Here is a 26,015-nt window from a genome sequence, read left to right on the forward strand (position 1 = left end):
TTAGAGGAGATTGAGAGAGTCTACATAAAAATGATGATTGTTTGGTTTAGGTGAACTAAAAGAAATTGAGATTATCCACATAGGTCAGTTGGGTCAAATCATATTAAATTGATATCTCTTGTGTGATTGGTTAATTGTTTGATTTTGTTTTTGCTGTTATGAATATTCAATTGATTGAAGTTTTTTGTCTTATAAGTGGTATCAAAGCTAAAGGTTCAAGATATGAAAAGGGACAAGCCTAAAGAAGCTCGATTCAAGGAAAAAACTTGAGTTCATGTTTTAATAAATCAATTTATATTAAGGCACATAAAGAAGATTGTTACAAAACTTACATTACAGGTTAAACCAAGCATATTTAGCATGAAAATTGATGATTGATGGAGATTATTGAGAATAATAACTCATATTCCATAAAAAATTTGTTTGAGATTAGCTAAATATTATTTGATCAATAAAAAGACTTTCAAAAGAAGAATTTTAAGAGAAAATAAATTTTTAATAGACAAGTTTGTATATTTATAAATATGTGGAGCTTTCGTAAGATTATGTATGAAAAAAATATGTAAAAGATTTATAGGGTTTTATTGGTTAGATACTTCATACAATTATTGAAGATTATCATTCTTATGGGTTAGAGGAAATTAAGATAATCCATATAGGTATGGGTGCATATGGACATGTGTTTATTTGAGTTGAAAATATTTCATAAAACTAAAGGAGATTGAAAGAGTATGTGGATATTAATTATGAGTATTTGATTTTGAGGTATGTTTATAATTTTTTACAACTAGTGGATCTTTTTTTTTTATATGTGAACATAGGTTGGTTGATCCAAATCACAATAAATTGATTTCTTGTGTGATTAATTAATTATTTGATTTTGCTTCTAATGTTAATGTTCAATTAATTGAGATTTTTTACCTAACATTAATGAGCTACTTTAAAAAATATATATTTATTTGATTTTTTCATTTGTTTTTCTGTCAGCACCCTATGAACCAGGGTAAGTCTGCGTTAATAGAAGCAGTTCAAACTTGAAATTCAAAGCCCAATTGCCACGTTTTTTCTCTTCTTCTTTTATGACAAAATCAATTGTATCAACTGTCACAGCAGCAATTTGTATAGAAAGTTCATAGAACCTGATATGCATGCACTTGATACATTATTTGAATTTTAGGACTTGCATATATATTAGAGAATCGACAACGGGATTGGTTGATATATATATATATATATGGCTGTCATTACACTTAGATTTGAGGTGACCGGAATGATCAGGCAGTAACAGTTGCATTCGTTTCATGTTTGTCTGAGTTGGAAAAAAATCCATTGGTGTCTCATTATGTTGATTACCATGTTCTTCCATGTTAATTATTTTGAATTTTCAAAGCAAATGTTGGAATGGAATCAAAGCATGATTTGGGTAGAATTCAATGGAATCACGTATGTTTGAGGCTTTAATTTACTTTAACTTCTTTTCTGAATCATTGGGAGGGTCCTCCATCAATATGACATGTGAAAATATCCATGTTAATGTAACCGGAAAAAATTTTCCAAGCTGATTTACTCTCCATTACAGCGCAGGGAAGGCTTTGCTTTTGTTTTTCTTTTCATCTTTAATTTTTTAATGACAACCTTATGCTTTTACAAAGTTATGGCAGTTCTGAATTGATCATCTGGTCAATGGATCATTATTATCCTACAAATAATTAATTAATATGATAGCTACATGCTTCTAGAAAATGGCAGAGAGGTAGGGTAGTGACCTTTGTTTGCTGATGATGTATTTTACTATTTTTTAGGGAGTACCGAAGCAATTTTCACTTGAAAAAAAAAATGTTGCAGCATTCTGGAGTTGCCTTCTCTTCCTTTTTGTTCTTTAAAAGAATCATTCACTAATTGAAAGAATACATGTTGAAAAGGTCAAGATCAACAGGATGTTGGTTAAGTGGTAAGAGAGTTTGCTCCTTTCTTGACTGCTCGGGTTGGAATTAGTTGGGAGGCTGTGAGAAATTAATTTTCTATGAATTCGTTATATGTAGCGAAGATAAATCTAGGTGGACCAACCCAAGGAGGGAAGTACTGGATAAGGACCATAAATCCCTTAACGCTCAACAAAAGAACAAGGGAGGTCAAGAGAAACGTGCTGAAAAAGTAGTTAAATCAATTTTAGGTTTTCAAGCCACTAATCTCTTTATATTTGGTGCACTCCTAACTTCCAAGAATCTTGGATGAAGTTCATTAACTGATTATTACCTGAGTGATCTATATCAGTGTTTCTTTCTTTGGTTAAAATTTCCTGAATGACTCATTTCTTCCTTCTTTTTGGTCAAAATTTTCATGGTTGATTTCCTTAATGCTGCAAGAAAAAGATCTACAAGGAAAAGGCTTCTAAGTTCGTCCAGTTCTGCACCTGCACACGGAGAGATGTTATAGCCCTGGAAATCTTACTGCAGGCACAAGAAGACATCAACATGGAGATTAGAATTTAGAACAATTGCTTATTCTCAAATTCTTTATTTTCTGGTAGCTTGATTAACTTTATTTTAATTGCCCAATTTGGGCAGCTAATGTCTCTTGAATATTTTCTTTCCTGTTTCTTCCATTGGTGTAGCAAAAAAAATCAGAAATTGCTTTGACGGTTTGATTGTTAACCTTTGTTGAAAGTTGAGGATGGCCTAGTTTCCATAATGTCATTTCAGAGAATTCCATGTAAATTTGGTCAACATCTCACCACCCAATTTTAGCGTCAAAATGATTTAGCCATTGCATGAGAACCTGAAGTTGGCACTTGGCAAATGGTGTGCTGCTTTATGTAACCGAAACCTAAAGAGCGAAAAGAAAGAAAAGCCACTCTGAATTCCAGATGTTGAACCTCCAAAGATGTCAATTCAATACCATATGAAATATGAAGTAAAGGAGAAAAATGGGGAAAACAATTGAGACAAGATTGCCAGCCTCTACCTGTAAAGAACTTTGGCCTTCTCTATTTCCCCTTTCATCATCAACGAAAATTTATGAGTTTTGCAGATTAGTATGCTTCATAAGGACACATGTTATTTTTTTTTTATTAAGCGGCATGTTCCTGAGCTTTACCTAGTATATCCAGTAATGGTTTAGGTAGGCTTATCTATGTTGGACTTAGTGAATTTATAAAAAATTACCTTCTCCCAGTCTCCCAACAGATTCGAACCCAGACAAATAAAGAAGGAAACACACTTTTTTTTGTCTCTTAAATCAACCATCCATTGGTCACCTTCATGTTTTATCCACGGGACCAAAAGTACTGCAAGTGTTTTACTGTCCTTACCAAAACAGTTATTTTTGAGGTTCATCTTATATCCGGCAAGTGAAAATGACGACAGAAAAGAACGGCTCAAACTGTAAACACTAATTGATGGAATTAGAACCTTTTAAGGTCAGAACATGAACAAAATCGACAACCAAATTCGAGTAATAGGTCCATCGTTGACTAAACATTCCTAAAGCATGATTGATACAAACTCAACTAACTTGGGTTAAGGGTGGTTGTCCTTGATTTGACAGCATGCAACTTCCTTGTTTGTTATTTACATTTAGGAATTGCTATAGCTATCTCTCAGGGAAGGCCACTTTGCTCTTTTTCTTGGTATTTCCCACTGATGGAGTTGCAATAAGAAAGGACAAAATGTAGTTTTGTCTAAATTTCAACAATTCCACAAATTTTCCCTTTTTGAAAGCAATGGCCGGTGCATGTCATCCTCTATTAGAGCCTATGACAAGACTCAGAAGCAAGTCTCTCAATGCGCTTGATCTATCGTTGGAAAGTTCGTTAAATTCACCTCGGACAAGGTTTGATTTAATCAGGACAAAAACAAATTCAACATTTCAAAGATGAAAAATAAAAAGAAATAAAAACGATAAAAACAGGAAGAGCAAGCACAAATAAAAAAAAGAATAAATAGGTAAAATTACTTAAAAAGGCATAAAAAATTTAATTGCTACCGCATTGCAGAAAAACAAGTTTCAACTTGCTTAAGTAGAAGTTGGAGGACAGATATGTGCCATGGACCAGGCAACCGTCAAATAAGGACTGTACCACATGAAGTATTGTCATATTAATTAAATCATTGCATCAACTGCTTGCAAATTAAAGTTTACAGAATGGTAACTTCATACAGTTGAGAAATTTATTCCACTTTGGGTTATAGAGCAATGGATCATTAGCCAAGGCAATGAAGGTCGTGTGCCAAGGGACTCTCTCGTTTCAGAAACAGGTTGAGAATAAGAGTTTTACATGAATTGGTTATTGTTTTGGTTATGGCCTATGGATACATAAAGGGAATTTTCCGAGAAAATTTGAAAATGCCAGCTACATTCCTGGGCAACGTTGATGATGAGATGACTAAATTATTGAAGTGGTGCGCAAGGATTGGCAAAACTAATGTTGAGAGTGGGATTTGAACCCACGCCCTTTCGGACCAGAACCTTAATCTGGCGCCTTAGACCAACTCGGCCATCTCAACAATGTTACTTTTTTGGCATTATTAAATTGGTAGTTCAATTTTGTTGTCTTAATGGTTTGCAAAACAGTTGGGAGCCTCAAGATCTGAAGCATCGTCTTCCTGACAAGTTGTCCAAGATTGAGTATTTTGAACACCTTCAAAATGCAAAGTTCTGCCTAATTCGTCTTAAATTATCATCATGGACTCTAAGTTTTATGAATATTTCTTTGTGGTCTCTTTCCCCAAAATACTAAGTTCTATTAATCTTTTTTTGTAATTTTTTTTTCTAAAATATAAAATGTAAAATGTACCGTACCTAACAGTTTAATATAAATGATTGTATTCGATATAATTCTGACAAGTGATTATTGACAGGATTAAAACCTAAAACCTTTTGGTTGAAGATGACAAGCCTTGACCAATTGAGGTAATCACCTGATGATCAATCATGTTACATTTCAACTCATACACATTTTGAATGATTTTTATTGCACAGGAATGTGTTCCGGGAATCTTATCAGATCAAATAGAATTGCCTTTTCAGAATGCAATTGACTGCACTCAGATAACAATAAAATGGCCAGCTACTCGGATAGGTCCCCCTACTTCTGGAGTACCTTGAATTGAATCTATACCTGGTTGCTTTGATTCACCATTGTGTTTGCCAGATATCAATAATTCAACTTTTCAAAAAAAATTTTTTTTCCTTTTGCTTCTGTTCATATGAAGTTAGAGAGGGCATAACAGCCCGTGGTAGACAAGTGAACCGCTTATGGACTTATGCTCCGGAGTCAGAACCATGTTCAGCAATGCATGGACTCCTGCGGGAACTCCAGAGGAAAGTCAGGGTATTCCACCAATCAGCTGAGGCTTCATAATGGGACTAAAGTGAAAAGAAATTCAGTAGAATTTCATAATTGGAAACAACCTATGCCTTTTGTTGAGGATTTTATAGGTTTGGTAATTGTATACTTGCTGGAACGTTGGTTAGTCAGCAGATTTGGAGGTCAGTGACTTGTAAGAGAAGGAATGATCAGAGGTATCGAAGATAAAGACTTTGAAACACATTCTGACACTGAAGTAAACAAAGCATGATAAATGATGAAAAATAAAAAGGAGGAGAAGCCGAGAAAGTGGAAAAGCATGTGAGAACGAGTAAAGGATTTAGAATTAAATATTAATGTCTGACCTTATCTTTTATAATGAGTTGGTATTGACTATTCAATTTACTTATATTGATATTATTAATTGACTTAGCTAATATTAATTAAGTATTGGACCAGTTGAAGCAGTCGCGAATATAATGATCAACGGATGTTTAACTTGTCAGTGAAGACATTGCCTAGATGACCAGACTAGAGTATAACACCTTTGCCTTGAAAAATATGTATCTTTCTAGTGCAAATTGCTCCAGAGTCCATATCCTTCACTTTACTAGTAAATAGTTAATATATGTTTTCTAATAAATTCCTGATTTCCTCTTTTTTAAGTAAAAATGGTTAGAATTATATGCAATATGCTGTCAAAAAGCTAGTGCTTTTCTCACTTCTAGACATTTTATTGGAAGAGAAACATCTTTGATTGGATTGTCAGCAAGAACAAATGGAATATGGATCTAGCAGCACTTAGCATAAAACACTTTTGCTTCTGCTTGATGCTCCAGTATTATACTTTGTTCCTTAACATTTTTTATTGAATGCTTGAAACTTTGCTATCATAAACTTTTGATTCTCATGAGTGAGGTTTTTGTAATGTGTCATGTAAAATCTCACTATGAAAGTTCAAAATTGGAATTAGTATTAATATTTTGATATTTATTAAAATAATTACTAACCGTTGTTGATATGATTTAATGTTTATGCAAAAAAGTAATTTTCATTTGTAAAAAATTGACAACAGCTTTCTATTATTGGCCTAACTTGAGCTCATGTTTTGTGAAGAGTCATTATATATTTTTTGTTAGGTGGAACAATAGTTTTAGATTTTACTTAATAGATAATTTTTTATTGATCCATATATATTTAATTATGTCAAACTTAATGAATTAATAAAAAATTATCTTCTTACACTTTTTAAATGGATTCAAATTTAGACAAAAAAAAAAAAAAACTTCACAGCAAATTTAAATCCAAACAATATAACGAAAATCGTACTCTATTTATCACTTAAGCCCTGCATCATGTATTTAATACTACAAGAATCACAGATTGTCATGCATTATGTGAAGCGGTATCCACAGCTTATGATTAAAAAAAAAAATCCATTGTTTAGGAATTGTTGTAGAACTTAAAAACGAAGAAGAGGAGGAATCTGGCCGTCTTATTCTTCCTATTCAAAGATGAGAAATTTCCCTCCAATGACAGTTTATAGTTAAAACTATGAGACATGAGAACAACAAAATTGCATCAAAACCCACGGCACTTTCCAAACGACCTTCCACAACAAATCATTGGAATTACAGAAGCATTAGCCAAGAACAATTCGAACCCAAATCAACCCAGTTGGTCTTACATCATAAGAAACCATCTTTCTCAAGGAAATCCCAAACAAGTGCTTTCTTTATACACCCAAATACGCCAAAACGGACTACACATTTTAGGCCTGGTTCCTTTGATTTTCAAGGCATGTGCTTCTGCTTCAACCCAAACTTATGGGAAATCTTTGCATGCCGAATCAATCAAAGCTGGGGTAGCCATTGATTTACACACTGCCTCGTCATTGCTGAATATGTATTCGAAATGCGGCAACCTGGCTGATTCCCGGAAGGTGTTTGATGAGATGCCTGAACGAAATGTGGTGACATGGAATGCGATGATTGCTGGGTATTTGAAAAACGGGGATAGGGATTCTGCATTGGATTTGTTTGAGAAGATGTCAATTAGAAGAAATTCAGTGACTTGGATTGTGATGATTGATGGGTTTGCAAAGAGTAGAGATACTTTAAAAGCAAGGCATTTTTTTGATAAAGTTCCATTGGAGTTGGGAAATGTGGTGACTTGGACAGTGATGGTTGATGGGTATACTGCAAATGGTGAATTAGAGGCTGCAAGGGAACTCTTTGAGATGATGCCTGCAAGGAATTTCTTTGTTTGGTCATCCATGATTTCTGGGTATTGTAAGAGAGGTGATGTTAAGGAAGCAAGGTATATTTTTGATAGAATCCCTGTTAGGAATTTGGTGAATTGGAATTCATTAATTTCAGGTTATGCACAAAATGGGTTTTGTAAGGAAGCTTTGGAAATGTTTAGGAAAATGCAAAGTGAAGGTTTTGAACCTGATGAAGTTACTATCACAAGTGTTTTATCTGCTTGTGCACAATTAGGTGAATTAGATGTTGGAAAAGAAATCCATTATCTTATTAAGGGTAAGGGACTGACGGTTAATCAGTTTGTTTTGAATGCATTGTTGGATATGTATGCAAAGTGTGGAGATTTAGCCCATGCAAGATTGATCTTTGAAGGAATGGGTTATAGGACAAGCTCCTTCTGGAATTCTATGATCTTAGGTTTTGCTATTCATGGACAGAGCAAAGAGGCTCTTGAGTTTTTTAGAAGGATGGAAGAGTTGAATGAGATGCCAGATGACATTACTTTCCTTTCTCTTCTATCGGCTTGTGCCCATGGGGGATTTGTAGACGAAGGGTTAGATATCTTCTCCAAGATGGAGACCTACGGCTTGGTAGCAGGCATCAAACATTATGGCTGCTTGGTAGACCTACTGGGGCGCGCCGGAAGATTGAAAGAAGCTTTCGATTTAATCAAGAGAATGCCTATTAAGCCGAATGATGTAGTTTGGGGGGCTTTACTTGGAGCTTGCCGGATTCATTTGGATACAGACATGGTAGAAAAGGTGATGCAAGAGATTGGCAGAGTGGATCACGGCATGGATTCCGGAAATAGTTCACATTATGTGCTGCTGTCAAATATTTATGCAGCTTCAAACAGATGGGAAAAGGCTGAAAAAATGAGGATGGCCATGGTGAATGAGGGGTTTCAAAAGATTCCAGGCCTCAGTTGGCAAATTAGTTCCCACCAACTTTGATCCAACAAGCCACCAACCCTCTTGAACTATGATGGACCATGCAGCGATAATGCAAATTCCAAAATAGTAGAAAATAAATTTAAAACTTAAACTCAATTTATTTATATATAATAATGATTTGAAATTCGAATTTTATTTTTTTAACTTATTTTATTATTTTTAGATTATGGTTTTTTAAGTACAAAACAGAAGTTCAATCATTCGTTTAGTTCGCCTCAATAGAAATAGATTTGATTTTGAGCAACTGATCTCGTGTTAACGATATTGGACCTAAATATTACTGTTCTCTTTTGTATAAAAAAAAAACTGTTATCGTCCTTTGTGAAAAAAATTGTTTTCTTCCCTTACCTTTCTTTTACCACCTGGGCCTCAGCTTGATTTCTGCATCTTGTTCAGACCCAAATGCTTAGGTCCAAAATTTTATTTGGGTTGTTTTTTAAGCAACGCCTTGAGAGAAACTCGTCGTTTCGAAACTATCATCGTCCACTTCTGAAACTTGAGCTCAGCGAGATACTGCTCCAATCGACGGTTGAGTCTGGTGTTCACTGTTTCCGAAAAGCAAAGGAATGAGCAACAAACCTCGAGTCTTCTCTGCGCATCCCCACAACACTCCCTGCACTCGCACTCACCAGATCGGCGCTCTCATCCTCATAACCGCCACTTTCTTCTTCACTCGACTCTACGACCAAGCATTCCCTCCATCACCCTGCAATCTCAATCACGACGGTTCATCACAAAATATCAACCTACACGTCGCCCAAACCAACGGCGTCGGACATCGATTGTGGCCCGAACGAGGATACGGGTCTCACCTCTCTCTCAAGATCTACGTCTACGACGAGAACGAGATCGACGGCTTAAAACACCTTTTGTACGGAATAGATGGCACCGTTTCCACGAATGCTTGTCTTAAAGGCCAGTGGGGTTCTCAGGTAATTTTATTAGGTTAAATTTAATTGAATAATCTCTTTTTTTTGTGGAATAATTTCCTTAAAAATTAAATTTTAATTGTTAGTAAAAAAAATTGTAGGTTAAAATCCACAGGCTGTTATCGGGATCTCGTTTTCGGACAAGAAAGAAAGAGGAAGCTGATTTGTTCTTTGTTCCAGCTTATGTTAAATGTGTTCGGATGTTGGGAGGTCTTAATGACAAAGAAATTAATCAAACTTATGTCAAGGTAAAAACTTCCTTTTAATTGTTGGAAAAATATATTTTTTTTAAATTTAGTTTTAGTTCTTTATTGGTAATAAAATAGCTGTTGCTTTGTTTTAGGTTTTGAGCCAAATGCCATATTTCAGGCGGTCCGGAGGGCGTGACCACATATTTGTTTTCCCTAGGTATAACTGTTAGCCTGTTAGGAAAAATTAAAGTTTGTTTTGCTTTGTAAGGTTTAAATTTGATTAACTTTGATGCAAAGATTGTTTGCTTTTTATGCCATTGCAGTGGTGCTGGAGCTCACTTATTTAGATCTTGGGCCACCTATATAAATCGTTCTATAATTCTTACTCCTGAGGTACCGGCCTTTACAATAAAAAAAAAAAATTGTGATCTCTGTTTGGTATATGCATTTGATTTTGCTATGGAATGATTGGAATACGTTGGTTCATGGTTCACTTTGGTGCCTTAGTTTTCCGTTCTTTTACCTATTAATATGCCTTCAACTGTTCTTTTTTTCCCCATGTGCCTGAGTTCCTTAACATTGGTTGAATATATGGCCATCTTACATCATTGGTGTATGGTGTAATCATCATTAGTATGGTTCCAATTAAAGAAGCTGAGCAAGTGCAAAGAATTTGACTGATTCTAGTGTTGGACAACCAACCCAAAAAATATAATCAAAATTTGTTTTCATTGTAGTTTGTGCTCCCATGATGGGTTTAGTTAGTAGATTTTCTTTAAAGACACTATTTATTGTCAGCTTCTACCTCTACGTTTTATTATATGCCTTGCACCTCAGGCAATATAAAGGTATAGTGCACCTGGCAAATTTGACTTTATTGAATCTAACAATGGTTAACTGGCTATATGATTTTCATGTGAGCTCTTTATCCAACAGGGGATTGCAGAGACTGAATTCCTGTATTCTTTGAGTTATTATCAGTGAAAAATCATAAGTTCCATGACAAAGACTCTTTTTTTTTTTTTTTTTTTGAATTGGTGTTAAATTACATGCTTGGGAGGAAACATTCACTTTTCCTGGGGACTAGAATTATCTTGGTCCAGTCTTAACTGCCCATATCCATAATGTTTATGTTTAAATTGCCACCAGAGTTCAACATGTCGACCGGAAAATTGTGAAAGGTTACTACTTACTATTTTATCTAAGTGGAGAAATAAAGAACTACTAATACTTTAATTGTTTCTTAACCTTATAGGAGATGTGGAATTGATAAGTGTGTTGTGAGCAATTATTAAGGTATTCTTTCTAAGATAGTTTGGTAGAAAGATGCAAAGTGCTTGTTGGAAAAGGAAAAAGAAAATAAATTTTAATCATTTTACGCGAAAACAGTGGGAGTAAAGAATATAGTAGACTTGGATATTTATCTTTAGGCCCACTGAAGTCAATCCTTTTCTTTTTTTGTCCAAGTTGGAATGATTAGAGAAGGGATAAGAAGAGGGTATGAGTAGAAGATTATAAATCTTACCAAATTGTCTGTAATTCCCTTCCTATCTTACAAATTGTATGATGTTAAAGCCATTTTTTTCTCCATTTAAAATTTTTCGTAGTTTCCTTTCTCTTCACATTTCAATTTTTCTTACCAAGCAATGCTTTGGAAATTGAAATTCTTGTATATATGTTGGCTTTCTTAACAAAAGAATGTTGATTTGTGTATTGTTCAGGGAGATCGTACTGATAAGAAAGACACAAGTGCCTTTAATACATGGAAAGATATCATCATTCCTGGAAATGTTGATGATGGGATGACGAAAACTGGGGCTACTATTTTCCATCCTTTGCTCCTATCAAAGAGAAAATATTTGGCTAACTATTTAGGCCGGGCCCAAAAAAAGGTTGGCCGTCTTAAGTTAATTGAGCTTGCAAAGCAATATGGAGATAAGGTATGTTTTCCTTCTGTGACATTTTTATGCTTTGAATATGAAATTTTATCATCCCTTGGATTATCTACTGATTTAATTTTGGCTTCATATAGAACTTCAAAATAAAATGTGGAAGCATAGCATTACTTTATAGTCCTGAGTAGTCTCACTTTTAATAAATTGATCAATCCTTTTTCCAATTTCAAACTTTAGCTTGATTACTGAGGATTTATATGCGTCAATGCAACTAGTAAATTCAACCTTTAACTACTATTATTCTTTTTGGCCTCATTTTATTCTTCAGATGGATTAGTCTGCATACTTTATAATAATCCTATTAGATGATGTCATGTAATTTACTGATCTATTAAGCATCCTGGTGAATGAAGATATTTTATGGTTTTAATATTCCCAACACTGTTATTTATTACCTGTATCTACTATATAGGTAGAATATTGATGCCCATTCTTACTGAGGGTTTTGTGTGTGTGAGAGAAGCTAAGATCACTAAGAAGCTTCTCAACACTTTCTGCATCCGGTTGACTGATGTGAAGCATGAAATCTCTTTATCTTTATTAGCATGCTTTCTTTTACATGCTGCAGTAGTATGATTTTAATAGAATTGCTCATATATCTTGTGCTAAAAAATATGAGCATTAACACTATAAACAGTTGGAATGTCCAGAGTTACAGTTCAGTGGCCCTAACAAATTGGGAAGAGTGGAATATTTTCAGCACCTGGGCAATGCCAAATTCTGCCTCGCACCACGTGGAGAGTCATCTTGGACCCTTCGCTTTTATGAGTCATTCTTTGTGGTTTCTCCCTCTCTCTCTCTCTCTCTCTCTCACCCCACACACATGCACACTTGCATTTTGAGGCCAATTGAAATAAAGTAAATGGTTTTTTTGTCATGAACAGGAATGTGTTCCGGTCATTTTATCAGATCAAGTAGAATTACCTTTTCAGAATGTAATTGACTACACACAGATATCAATCAAATGGCCATCCACTCTAATAGGCCCGGAACTTCTGGAGTACCTAGCTTCAATACCAGGTTAAATTGGGCTTTTTGCTTCTAGTTCCACTTATTTTACTCTTAAGCAGCATCAAATTGACTCAACTTTGCATTTTCTTTTCAGATGAGGTGATAGAGGGGATGATATCGCGTGGTAGGGAAGTAAGGTGCTTGTGGGTTTATGCTCCAGAATCAGAGCCATGTTCTGCTATGCAAGCAATATTGTGGGAGCTTCAGAGGAAAGTGAGGCAATTTCACCAGTCAGCTGAGACATTTTGGCTGCATAATGGATCCATTGTGAATAGGAATCTTGTTGAATTTTCAAACTGGAAACCTCCTATGCCCCTGACTTGACTGTTGTGGCCTGTGGGAACCGCAAAAATCTGAGGCCTCCATTTCCTTTTCACAGTGCTCCTTTGCTCCACTTTTCGCACTGGCAGGCTGTCAAATTTTTGAATGACTTATTATTCACTAATTCTTTCAGGTTGTAGAGCATTTCGTTTTAGCCGTATTGTTGGCTCATTTGAAAGTAGTATAATTTTGAATGTTGTAAAAATGGCACGAAACTATTTTGTACTTTATAATATCTTAGAAACTAGTTTTTGTTACAAGCGGATGTACTCTAGATATATGATATATCGTTAGAATATTGAATTTTTCAGGCAAAAATGTCAAAAAAGTTTTTAAACAAAAATTCAATAATCATTTAAGTTTTTGATATTTTATTGTGATCAATTAAGTTCTTAATGTTATATTTCAACTGAATTGAATTTTTAATTGAATGAAATTTAATTACGTGATAAACTTGAATTAATCAATATTTGAATTATACTTAATTAAACTATTATAAGATCTTAGAATGAGAAAATAGAGAAAAAAAAAGAAAAAAAGTTTATTTTTATTTAATTTTCATTGATGTTAATTGCACTATATGATAATTTTTTATTTATTTTGTTGACGCATTTGCAATTTTATTTTAGTTGTTAAAAAACATCAACAGTGTTAAATTTTTTATTTGGTTTAATTGAATGCAAATAATATTAAAAGGGTTGATTGATTATAATAAAAAAGAATTTGAATGAATTTTTTAATTATAATTGAGGAGTTTTTTATACCCTTTAGATAATTTTTATTTTAATAATTAATATTTAATTTCCAGTAATTTCAAATACAAATATATATCATTAAATCGTGATAACGTTATAATATAGCATGCATCCATGGTTTAACAAAGATATATATATTTTATGCATTTATTAGTTGATCCTCATGAAATATATATTTAATTTTTAATGACTCCTATAAGTGATGCATAATAATTTAATAAAAAGTTGATCACGTGTTAGAATAATTTAAATGAAAAATATTTATTAATTTGTTTATCAAATTGTATTATTTGATGCAAAATGTTGCCATTAATAAACCAAAATTCTGATCAAGTTGACTTTGAATCCGTTTGAAATCTACCGCATCTCTAGTGTGAGTCCGTTTATAATGAAAAAAGGTGCCAATAGCAACCTTTAAATCCAAATAGAATTACAGTGGGGTGCGGTGGGCATGAATTTTTCAGTGGAGGGAGAGGCTCCAGTTCACAGCCACCTTTGCTTTTTTTTTTTTTCCTCATTTTTATCCTTTATGTTCACACTTTTAACTTTTTTTTTTATTTTAATTATTTTATTTAAAAATTATAAAATAATTTTGTTAATTTAATATAAAAATAAATTTTACTGCATAATAAATTAATTAATTAGTAAATTTTATTTTTAAAAAATTTCAATTACTTATTAATTTAATAAATATTAAATAATTTAAAATTTTATTTATATGTAATTTTTTAGTTAATATTCTTAATGATTTTTTTTCTTATTACAATTCATCTTACAATCATCATTATTTTTATATTCAAATATATATTTAATAATTATTTTTAATCTTATTATTATAATAATTAATTTTATTTTTATCACTATTTTTAATTTTACTAAAATTAATATTATTATCGCACGTCCAAATTCTATTTTGTTTGAACTGTGAAGCATACTACAATTAAATAATGTATTTATAAGTGAAGGAATTGAAACGTTCAAAGGGAAAAACAGGACTTTATATTAAACAATAACTTAAGCGTGACTTTAGTAAACCCAGAAGTTGGCCCAATTAAAGTCCACCCGGCCCATTTTTAAAAAGTCGGATGAGGGAAAAATAAACCTTGGCCATCTTTGTTTGAAACGTTTCCTCTTCGTCTCTCATAAAAATACAAATATTTTTGACTGGTAATAAAAAATATATATATGAGTTTCCCCGTCCTTATTTAGGGTTCCATTCTCCATCCCCAAACAAAAAAAAAATAAAATTGAAAGTATATATTCATCCGAAAAGAAAAGCCTCATAGCCTCGATCGAGTTGCTGGGATGGCGAGACGAAGAGACGAGGAAGATGATGACGTTGATGACGAAGAGTACGAAGATGAGGAGGAGCAGTTGATGGACGACGAGGATTACGACGAGGACGAAGACGTAGGGAGAGGCCGTGGCGGTTCAAGTACGAAGCGTCGGAGGTCTGATTTCATCGATGACGTGGCGGAGGAGGACGATGAGGAAGATGAAGACGATGACGATGAGGATTTTGGTGGTGGGAAGCGACATAGCAAGGCTCCGCGTGTTGGCTCTCAGTTTTTTGATCTGGAAGCGCAGGTCGATAGCGATGAGGAAGAGGAAGAGGACGAGGGAGAAGACGGTAATTTCCTTTTCCTTCTACGGTTTTACTCATAGTTTGCTAATTTGGATTATTGGTATGGAAATTTGTAATGAAGTGGAAAAAAGTGATGATTAATGTGCTCGAAATGATGATGTTTTGGGATAAATAAAATTTAATTTTTTTTTAGAAATTAGTTTCAAAGCTTAAGCTGGTTCAGTATAGTATTTTTGGAAGTTGCAATTATATGCCCTTTTAATAAAAACCTCTTTATCATGATTCTGCTGCTAGCATCTGCTTATTCTTTTACATATGAGGATTAAAAGTAGTTTCTTTTTCGTGTTTGTGTTTACTGAAAGATGCCATAGTTTGCATTCCAGTTGTGTAAATGGAATTTATATTCCATATGCAGTAGCTGTTGACAAATTCAGAATCATTTGTTGGGATTGTTGATTTAATGTTGGTAGTTCTTAAATATCACAAAGTGAAAATTGTTATTGGTGGCATATAATGATTTAACATTAGTTTCTGATCTTGTAGTGGTTCTGAATTTGAACCTTATCTCTTTCTGAATTTCTTACGGGACCCATTTGTGTCTCACTATTGACATTTCTTGAAAGCCATATGTACATACTAAATTTTTTAAATAAGGGGATTCCATATAGTTGGCAGTATTTGATTCTGATGTGCATGCACTTATCAGACTGTTACTTTGGAAATTTTTATTCTTGGTGGCGGGATTGAACAGCAGGAGTAACATTGGTAGTTCCTATTGTTGTAATTATTTGATTCTTAACTAGATTCTATTTTCCAACATTTATTCTGGATTTGTCTGTGAAAATCTCCCATTCGTTGCATTGAATTCATAGTTCTTAGTTATTTGTATGACTATTATTTGCTGGACAAGTCAGAAGAAAAAAAGCATCTTTTCTAGATGTACACTTCTACATCCACTGTTTGTTGACAGTTCTGTTTCATTTGTATCTGTATTGGGATACTTAGCGCCTGAAGCACTGCAAGTTCTAGGAATTCCTCTTTTTTGTTTTAAAACTTGCCCAATCTGAAAATTTTCTACTTTTGTAATTATTAAAATCTCAATGAGCTTCTAGTTTTCCAGCTATTTTTCATTACAAATTTTTCTTTGAAGGATTCTTCCATTACATTGAAATTATATTTTTTTTATGCTGGCCATGGCAGAAAAAAATCATTCTTCACTGTTCTTGATTCACTTTTGTTCGACAGTCCTGTTGCATTTGTACCTCTGTTGGGATACTTTGCACCTGATGCTCTGCAAATCTAATAATTCCTCTTTGTTTTAAAATTTAAATTGCTCAATCTGAATTTTTCAGGCTAACTTTTTTTTCCTCTACTTTTAAGTTCAAATTACTCCTTTTTTAAGCTCCTTCGTTTTAGCATATTGTGCTTGAGAATCTTTTGTTTATCATATTTGTCAGTTTTGCTTAAATCTGTCGTTTGTTAGAAGGTCAAGCAGTAGCAATAACTTGGATATAAATGATGTGTGGAAAACATGCATGTAAATCTCACAGCTGGTGTCCTTTGCTCTTTGCTTTTTCAATATTTTCCCAAAACAATATTGCTTTCAATTATCCCATACACCTTTCCCGGAGAAAGATAAAATGCAGCTTAGATTGGCTGAAGAGGCATTTCATATTCAACACATTATGTGACTGGTGAACCTTTATGGGATTGTCCTGTAGCATGCTACTTCACTGATAACGAGTGTGGAATGGTTTGATGGCATATCTAAGTATGATGATCTTTGTTGAATCTTCTATTCATGCTTCATTTTTTATCCTCAATTTACTGTATGTTGCTTGACAATTGCAAATGCAGACTTCATAGTTGAAAGTGGAGGTGATCTACCTGATGAAGACGTTGGTAGAAGGATGCACCGTCGCCCATTACCACTCCGGGAGGATGAACAAGAAGATGTTGAAGCTCTTGAGAGAAGCATTCAGGCTAGGTATGCAAGATCAAGTCACACAGAGTATGATGAGGAGACAACTGATGTGGAACAGCAAGCACTTTTGCCATCAGTAAGAGATCCAAAGCTGTGGATGGTGAAATGTGCGGTATGATAATGATTTCCTCTGCAACTTAAGTTTTGGAATTTTGTTTTTAGGCAGAAATGGTTAATTGATTATTTGGACATTTGTCATGGAAGTTAACTAAGGTCATGTTTATGCATGCTAGATTGGTCGTGAACGAGAGACCGCAGTTTGCCTCATGCAGAAATACATTGATAAAGGATCTGAATTGCAAATCAGGTCTGTTATTGCCCTTGATCACCTCAAAAATTATATTTATATTGAAGCAGACAAGGAAGCCCATGTGAGGGAGGTTCGTGATAATTTCTTCTTTTGGTTTATTTTTTATGAGTGGCTTAGCTTTAGATGTCTACGTATATTTCTGTTAGCCAATTTTGATCTGCTTCAGGCTGTCAAAGGTCTACGTAATATATTTGGAACAAAGATTATGCTTGTTCCAATAAGAGAAATGACTGATGTTTTATCAGTTGAAAGCAAAGCAATTGATCTTTCAAGAGATACCTGGGTCAGAATGAAGATTGGGACTTATAAGGGTGATCTTGCTCAGGTATGATTTTTGTCCTTTGCCACTTTCATGAATTATTCTCTTTCAAATTTATAGACTGACCTCCTAATTTCCATTTCATAGGTAGTTGATGTGGATAACGTGCGGCAGAGAGTCACTGTTAAATTGATCCCTAGGATTGACTTACAGGCCCTTGCAAATAAATTGGTATGAAATTGATTGTTGTTTTTTAGGTGCTTATCTCATGGATTGTGCATGTTAAAACCTTATAATAGAATTGCATTTTGACCTTTTGCAGGTGTAGAAGTTTAGCTGTCTATCTATGATTTGCACAGTTATGAAAATTAAACAGATTTAGTATTAACTATTTGGTTCTCTTTCCTAGTTCCATTGTCCTTGATCTACTCTTCTACTATTTCATACAGGAAGGAAGAGAAGTTGCTAAGAAGAAAGCTTTTGTCCCTCCTCCCCGCTTTATGAATGTTGATGAAGCAAGGTAGTCTCAAATGATTCCAACCTCTGGTGGAAAATCTACCACATTTTTTTTTGCTTCTTAATAACTTAGTTCATATTTTCATATTGCACAACATTTTTTGTTTTATAGGGAACTTCATATTCGTGTAGAGCGTAGACGAGATCCGATGACTGGTGATTACTTTGAGAATATTGGTGGCATGTTGTTTAAAGATGGGTTCTTGTACAAAACAGTGTCAATGAAGTCAATTAGTGCTCAGAACATAAAACCAACTTTTGATGAACTCGAAAAGTTCCGGACGCCTAGTGGGAATGGAGAAGGTGAAATGGTTGGTTTGTCAACTTTGTTTGCAAACCGGAAGAAAGGCCATTTCATGAAGGGTGATGCTGTTATTGTTGTCAAGGGGGATCTGAAAAATTTAAAGGGATGGGTTGAAAAGGTTGAGGAAGAGAATGTCCATATTAGACCAGAAATGAAAGGCCTTCCTGTAAGAATTTAGTCAATATTTGTATTCTTTGATTAGGTCTTTGATCACCGATGTGCATGTAGGTTTCCTTATTGCTAGGACATACTTGGCCTTTGACGATGTTTTGCAGAAAACTCTAGCTGTTAATGAAAAGGAGCTGTGTAAGTACTTTGAGCCTGGGAATCATGTGAAGGTTGTGTCTGGGACAAAGGAAGGTGCAACTGGTATGGTTGTCAAGGTTGAGCAGCATGTGCTCATCATTTTATCTGATACGACCAAAGAACATGTGAGTAATATATCTTTTGAAGTCTGGTCCTGATCTAAGGAATATCTTATTGGAAAAATAATTGGCATTTGTTTTATCAGATCCGTGTTTTTGCTGATGATGTTGTAGAGAGCTCTGAAGTAACTACTGGTGTTACAAAAATTGGAGAGTATGAGCTTCATGACCTTGTGCTACTAGAGTAAGTATTTTTTGCTGAAGAATTTGACTCACTGTCTTCGGATAATTTGGGGTCGTAACTCATGAATTCTATTGGTGCAGTAACAATAGCTTTGGTGTTATCATACGTGTAGAAAGTGAAGCGTTTCAGGTGAATAACCTCTCTGAAATAGCCAGATTTTCAGTGCCCCGCTTTTGAATATGCTCTTAGTCTTTTACTTTCTTTTAGGTTCTTAAGGGAGTTCCAGAGAGACTGGAGGTTTCTCTTGTCAAATTGAGGGAAATCAAATGTAAGATTGAGAAGAAATTTAATGTGCAAGACAGATATAGGAATACTGTTTCTGTCAAAGACGTGGTTAGGATCCTTGAGGGTCCTTGTAAAGTAAGATTCTCATTTGCAATTTGACTTGTCTCTATTAGTTATTTGACAAGTTTATAGTTTACAAACTGTCCTCTCCTATCATATTAGGGGAAGCAAGGCCCTGTAGAGCACATATACAAAGGAGTCTTGTTCGTGTATGATCGACATCATCTTGAGCATGCTGGCTTTATATGTGCTAAAGCTGATTCTTGTTGTATAGTGGGAGGATCACGTTCCAACGGTGATAGAAATGTAAGTCTTATCTGTTCTTATTTTTGTGGTTAAGGTATAATTTTTGCATCATTCTCATTTGGGCTAGTTGCTTAATTCATTCTTTTAGGGTGATTCTTTCTCAAGATTTGGTGGCTTCAAGACTCCACCTCGTGTACCACCATCACCAAGGAGATTTTCTAGGGGAGGTCCTCCATATGATTGTATGTTGCTGATCTTATTATCCTTTTTTTTCTAGAAACTTATATGGTTATTGAATTTTGAATTATTATTTTCTCAAGGTTAAGTGATTAAGTTTCATTATAAGGTTGATGCTATTAACTTCTGCCTCTTTAAAACAGCTGGAGGAAGAAACAGAGGTGGAAGAGGAGGGCATGATGCTTTGATTGGTACTACTGTGAAAATTCGCCAGGGCCCTTTTAAGGGTTACCGTGGACGTGTTGTAGATATTAAAGGTCAATCAGTTCGAGTTGAGTTGGAGTCACAAATGAAGGTTGTTACAGGCAAGTCCAGGTTAATGTTTAAATGTTTTCTCCATTGCTTTAGTATCTTTATGGCTTATAAAACTTGTTTATTTCTGCAGTTGATCGCAATTTTATATCTGATAATGTGGTTATTTCAACACCCTACCGGTAAATATGAATTCTTCAAAATCCCCTTTGTTACTTTTTGACTATGAAATCCCTATTGCCATATTTCTCTGATATTGTATGTTTATTTTGATTCACTAGCGATACATCCCGATACGGTATGGGAAGTGAAACACCTATGCACCCTTCACGAACTCCATTGCATCCGTATATGACTCCTATGAGAGATCCTGGAGGTATTTTTTTCTCACATTTACTGTTTTCTTGTGCTTTAAGTGTGGATACTTCCAATTAATAACTGATATTGTTATTTAGTAATATAATAATAATTTAGTTACTTTTCTGTTCTCTGCAGCAACACCTATCCATGATGGCATGAGAACACCTATGCGTGACAGGGCCTGGAATCCTTATGCACCAATGAGTCCACCCAGGTTTGTTAGTAGATAACGTTTATCTAAAGCATCCTACACTAATTATTTAAATTCACGGTGATTAATGACTGGCTTTTTCCTTATGATGACTGCATAGGGATAATTGGGAAGAAGGAAACCCTGCCTCTTGGGGAACCAGTCCACAGTATCATGTTAGGATTTTTGTACAATTTGGTGCTATCATGATATAGTTATTGTTTTGTTACTGTATTTATTTAGAGTTTTGGTTCTTTGTAAAATAACTGCGATGCTTCTCCTTTCAGCCAGGAAGTCCTCCTTCAAGGGCATATGAAGCACCTACTCCTGGTTCAGGTTGGGCTAGTACTCCTGGCGGTAATTATAGTGAGGCTGGAACACCAAGGGATAGCAGTTTGGCTTATGGTAGTACTTTCTGATATTTTGCTATTTGAATCTTATAGTATTCTTTAGTGTTACTCATAATCTATGTTTGTTGCAGCCAATGCTCCAAGTCCTTATACGCCCTCAACTCCCAGTGGGCAGCCTATGACACCAAGTTCAGGATCCTATATTCCGGGTACTCCTGGAGGGCAGCCAATGACACCAGGAACCGGTGGTCTTGACCTTATGTCTCCTGTAATAGGTGCTAGTTCTGTTTCCTGATATGCTTTTAGAAAACTGAACAATCTTCATTTGGGTCTTTGATTAGTGGATATTTTACGGGATTTAATTTCTCTCATATGATTCACTAATTCTTTTTATATCGGAAATGTTTTAGTGCCAAATTTGATGAACTTATCTTGAAGAAAATTTTTTTTAATGTTTTTTTTAGTTTTCTGATGTGAACCTGGGAATTCATTTTTGAATAGTTACTACTGAATAAACTGAGTACTTCTGTAGGATTTGTTGAGTGCCTTAAGTTTATCTGGAGTTATTTCTTACATTGCAGTTCTAATTTTTTAAGAAAATAAAAGAAAAGGCTTTCCTTTTATTTTAACATCCAGCTGCTTGCAGGTGCTGACAATGAAGGACCGTGGTTCATGCCTGATATTTTGGTCAATGTGCGCAAATCTGGAGATGAGACTCTTGGAGTTATCCAAGAGGTGCTTCCGGTATGCCTCCCATCAATTTCTTAACATTATCTTCTTTTGCACTATTTTACGTATTTCCCATGTTAATGTCAATCATCTTACTTCAGCACTTTGAGAGGTGAAATATCTTGGTTTACTTTTGATTACAATTACATAATTGATGATTGTCTTAATGATTATATAATTCAAATAGATCTACGTGGTAAAAGGTGCACACACCATCCACAGATTTCCTTAATGAATACTTGCATTTGAGTCCAGTGTTCTTAACATGTTATATAGATATTACCCCCAAAAATTAACTGTAATTTTTAGACCTCATGATTGGACCAATTTCTTGTTGAAACCTCACCTATGGTGAAGGATATTAGAGGCAGTTGTAGCAGTTGTTGACTCTAATTGGAGTGTTTGAAAAACTTAGTATAAAAGAACAATTTATTTGATAATTGACGGTCAGTCCATGATACACAGGATGGCTCCTGTAAGGTGGCCCTTGGGTCAAATGGCAGCGGTGATACAGTAATCGTCCTGCCTAGTGAGATGGAGATAGTAGCACCAAGGAAATCAGACAAGATCAAAATCATGGGGGGGTCACTTCGGGGTGTTACTGGCAAGTTAATTGGTGTGGATGGCACTGATGGCATTGTAAGGATAGATGATAGTCTTGATGTCAAGATATTGGACTTGGTTATATTAGCAAAATTACCATGAACGACATGGAATTAAATGAAAATTAACAATGTATATTATTATTATTTATTACTTTTTTTTTTTTTTGTGAGGAATTCATGTTATAGTAGCTCTTTCCCCTTTTGCATGTGCAAATGTCAAACTTGCATCACAGTTGCCGTCCAAATTAATTGATTCTCAAAATCTCAAATTTTAGTGCAAGTAGCGGCACAATTTAACCATGGATGTTTAACGTGCTCCCTGCGACACATTGAGGTTGAGGTGAGTTATGAACTCTGTTTCAGGTTTTTTGAACAAGGCAAGGATTGAAATTCTACAGTGTACTAGAATGGATGGAGAAACTTAATTCAGTCTTTATGGAACAATTTTATCAACAAATAATTTGCAGTGATTTTGATGGAAAATAAATCAATATTTTTTTTTTAAAAAAAGAAAGGTTAAGTAATTTTCTACGAACTTATAATTTTTTTGGCTAAATGGTTTTTTTTTTTAAATAATATTTTTTGACAAGATAATTGCTTATCAAAAATTTGCAAGCCAATGATGACATTTCCCAGCGGAAGCAATTCATTAATTGAAACTTTTGTTGGAAGGGTTCGGCGAGAAAGAAAGATTTATATGTGATATATATTAATTTAGAAAAAATATATGATAAGAGTTTTTCGAAATATGTTTTGGTAAATTTTAATAAAGAAAAGAGTATTTTTAAAGTACATTAATAATTAAAGATACGGAGGAGTTATAACGAATATGAAGACTAATGAAAGCTTGATTGATAGTTTTTTTATCACTTTAATATTGCATCAAGATTTTAGTACTAATTTTATATTTTTTTGTATTAATAATAAACGAACTCATTGGATATATTCAAGATAAGGTATCATGGTGTATGTTATTTATTGATGATATAATTTTAGTTGCTGAAACTTGTGATGATCTTAATGCAAAATTAGAATTATGGAGGGAGTCTTAAGGCTTTAAATTGAATAGATATAAAATTAAATATATGAAATGTAAGTTTAATAGTCATGAGAAAACGAGTTTTAATGTGATTAAGTTGGATGGTGAGATAGTGCCAGCGATGTTGAGATAAAAAAGGATTCATAAAACCCAAGTAAGATAGGTGAGGTGATGAAATGTGTTGAGTGTTTGTGTAATTGTAACATGCTTTACAAGTTAAAGGCGAAGTTTGTATAAAATAACTGCAAGGCTTGTTTTGATATATAGGACTAGGTGTTGGACATTAAATAAAATGTGAAGAAAATGAGCATAACAAAGATGACGATGTTTAGATGGATGAGTGGCAAGACCAAAAAGACAAAATAAAAAAATGAAGAGATTTGAGAAAAATTAGAAATATGACGAATTGATGAAAAGATGAGAGAAGGCCGTTTGAAATGGTTTGGATATGAAAACTTAGACCTATATATATACACCAATTAGGAAAAATAAGCTTTTGAATTTGGGAGAGACCAAAGTTTCTAGAGGCAAACTACAAAAGATGTGGATGTAAGTAATAAGAAGATTATATGAAGATTAAGACTGTAGATGAAAATGTTATTTTTTATAGAAATGAATGCATAAGAAAATTCAAAATTATGACTTAACATGACTCATCTTTTGATATTTCATACCACCGATCCCAGAAGTATTGGATATAAAGTTAGTTTGTTATTATTGTTATTAATGATGAAATATCTTGTGTATACCAATAGAGTTATTTTCATAGTTTAAAAATTAATTTTATACTAAACATTATACCTTTTTTTTAAAAAATAAAAAAGTATTAAAGTTAAAAACAAAAGAAACTAAAAGAGAGACAGTAAGCAACATTCTAGGAAAGTGGAGTCGAGGAGTAGCCTAAGATGAGAAGGATTGAGTGGTGTAGGTTAGCCAGGTGTGGGCATGTGGAGGTAGGTAGTTGTGGTAGGCCATGGTGGCCAACTGCACACCTCATGTCAGCTTACTTCTTCATATCTCAGAATCCCCATAGAGCTTAAGCTATTTGAAAGCTTTGGCTTTGCCTCATATTTGCAAACATTGTACCATCCCCATCTTATCATCTCCATTTATAGTCAATCGAGAAGAAAAGAAGTAGAGATAGCATAAAAAAGTATAAAGAGTGTAAAGTTGAAAATGTTATATCCATTGTGTTTGTGCTAAGCTCCGATCTTAAGGTGATCATAGAAAGACAAAAAAGAAGGGCGATTAGAGATAAATGTAATGAGTGTTCCCTACGTTTGCATTCCGATACATAAGTCAAAATTGGTGGTGTGGTCGAAAAGAAAGTAATAAAGAGAAATAATAGTCTGAGCCTACCTTGATTGTGTTTGGACCTGCATATTTATAGATAAGCAATAGGGGACCATTAGAGGACAACAAAGATAGTGCCGAGCTGATGTGACACTGGATGTGTATAACCGACCTGACATGTCAGGTCAACACAAATGATAAAATTACTCTTGATTGTCTGCTGAAGCCTTTTAACATAAAAAAAGACCACTACATCTTTTTAACCACCAAATGCCCTAACACTTTATCCTTTGACTAAGTAATCTGAGTATTAAATTGCTGGATGTATGATTAATGCACTCAGTGTAGGACAGGTAGGCGAAAGGGAATGACATGAAATTTGATTCTTTGGAGCCCACGTCATAGATGAGGGTCAATATTAGGAGATAACTAGCCTTAAACCATGGTCTGACCTTGTGGTTACCTGATCTTGCATGTATACCTTAGGTTGAGTGCACAATTAGCTTGAAGGTTGCTGAGGTGATAATTGTTCAAAATGGTCTGAGATTAGTATTAGAGTTTGTCTGGTCGATGTGAGACTTGTATTTTATTTCACGAGTTTGGATTCGAGTCTATACTTTGAACTTTGATGACGAACTAAGCGTTTGGTTTGTTTCAAGAAGTTTTTTTATCTGGTTGGTCTGACTTAGGATTCGTCTGATTTGGCCAGTCTGATGGCATTAAATGAAGAGACAGGTATTCTGAATGAAAAAATTTTAAGAGGGAAAAAGAAAAAACATCTTCTCATATTTGCTCTGACACGTGTCGTGGTCTGTGCCATTCATCTAATTTGTAGCGTAGCTATATAAAAGATTATTAGGGCTTTTATTTTCCATTTTTTTGCTTTCATTGCTCTTAATTTGATCTAAATTTTTTTATCTCAAAAGTTTTTAGCTTTAAAGTTTTTCTCTACTTTTTTTAGTACGTATTTTTAACCATGTCTTTTAGTATAAGTTCTGAAGAGGTCAGAAGTTTTAGGGTAAAACCTAAGGGAGATCAGCTCAGAGAGGATGATGACAATCTAATCTTGCCATTCATCGAGAAGCATAATTGTGAGAAAATGGCTTTTTGGTTCAACCTGATGTCCAAAGAAGGGTAGTGACAAAATGAAAAAAATGCCTAGGTAAGAGGAAAAC

At 34.2% G+C, this 26,015-nt stretch overlaps 3 protein-coding genes and 1 non-coding gene across 7 annotated transcripts; 3 read left to right on the forward strand and 1 right to left on the reverse strand.

Moving 5' to 3' along the window:
* Positions 1–4,424: 4,424 nt before the first annotated feature.
* Positions 4,425–4,505, reverse strand: TRNAL-AAG (transfer RNA leucine (anticodon AAG)). The gene has a single exon. It is a non-coding gene; the product is annotated as a tRNA-Leu (tRNA).
* Positions 4,506–6,738: 2,233 nt separating this feature from the next.
* Positions 6,739–8,669, forward strand: LOC111315681 (Pentatricopeptide repeat (PPR-like) superfamily protein). The gene has a single exon (XM_022917591.2). The coding sequence runs from the start codon at positions 6,870–6,872 to the stop codon at positions 8,523–8,525; it is 1,656 nt and encodes a 551-aa protein (XP_022773326.1). The 5' UTR covers positions 6,739–6,869; the 3' UTR covers positions 8,526–8,669.
* A 320-nt stretch (positions 8,670–8,989) lies between these two features.
* Positions 8,990–13,192, forward strand: LOC111315683 (putative beta-1,4-xylosyltransferase IRX10). Its single transcript, XM_022917592.2, has 8 exons — positions 8,990–9,457; positions 9,556–9,702; positions 9,798–9,862; positions 9,969–10,038; positions 11,367–11,585; positions 12,238–12,381; positions 12,485–12,620; positions 12,706–13,192. The coding sequence occupies exons 1-8, from the start codon at positions 9,092–9,094 to the stop codon at positions 12,933–12,935; spliced, it is 1,377 nt and encodes a 458-aa protein (XP_022773327.2). The 5' UTR covers positions 8,990–9,091; the 3' UTR covers positions 12,936–13,192.
* Positions 13,193–14,822: 1,630 nt separating this feature from the next.
* LOC111315684 (putative transcription elongation factor SPT5 homolog 1) lies at positions 14,823–22,659 on the forward strand. Of its 4 annotated transcripts, none has more exons than XR_016330782.1 (22): positions 14,823–15,317; positions 17,130–17,368; positions 17,490–17,636; positions 17,733–17,891; positions 17,973–18,056; positions 18,275–18,345; positions 18,454–18,811; positions 18,921–19,076; positions 19,157–19,254; positions 19,335–19,383; positions 19,462–19,614; positions 19,702–19,845; positions 19,934–20,027; positions 20,166–20,327; positions 20,408–20,456; positions 20,556–20,650; positions 20,770–20,848; positions 20,946–21,000; positions 21,116–21,229; positions 21,306–21,449; positions 21,821–21,918; positions 22,369–22,659. XR_016330782.1 is itself a non-coding variant. In XM_089749529.1 (22 exons), the coding sequence occupies exons 1-22, from the start codon at positions 14,993–14,995 to the stop codon at positions 22,418–22,420; spliced, it is 2,943 nt and encodes a 980-aa protein (XP_089605655.1). In that variant the 5' UTR covers positions 14,823–14,992; the 3' UTR covers positions 22,421–22,659. The 4 variants fall into 4 exon arrangements, 2 of the variants coding, with proteins under 2 accessions (XP_089605655.1, XP_022773329.2); XM_089749529.1 differs by having other exon boundaries at positions 21,112–21,229; positions 22,355–22,659; XM_022917594.2 differs by having other exon boundaries at positions 21,112–21,229.
* The last annotated feature ends 3,356 nt before the right edge of the window (positions 22,660–26,015 follow it).

The sequence above is a fragment of the Durio zibethinus genome, chromosome 20 (genome assembly GCF_047325235.1).
Source record: "Durio zibethinus cultivar Kanyao isolate XHJ-2024 chromosome 20, ASM4732523v1, whole genome shotgun sequence".
In the NCBI taxonomy this organism is placed as follows: Eukaryota; Viridiplantae; Streptophyta; class Magnoliopsida; order Malvales; family Malvaceae; genus Durio; species Durio zibethinus.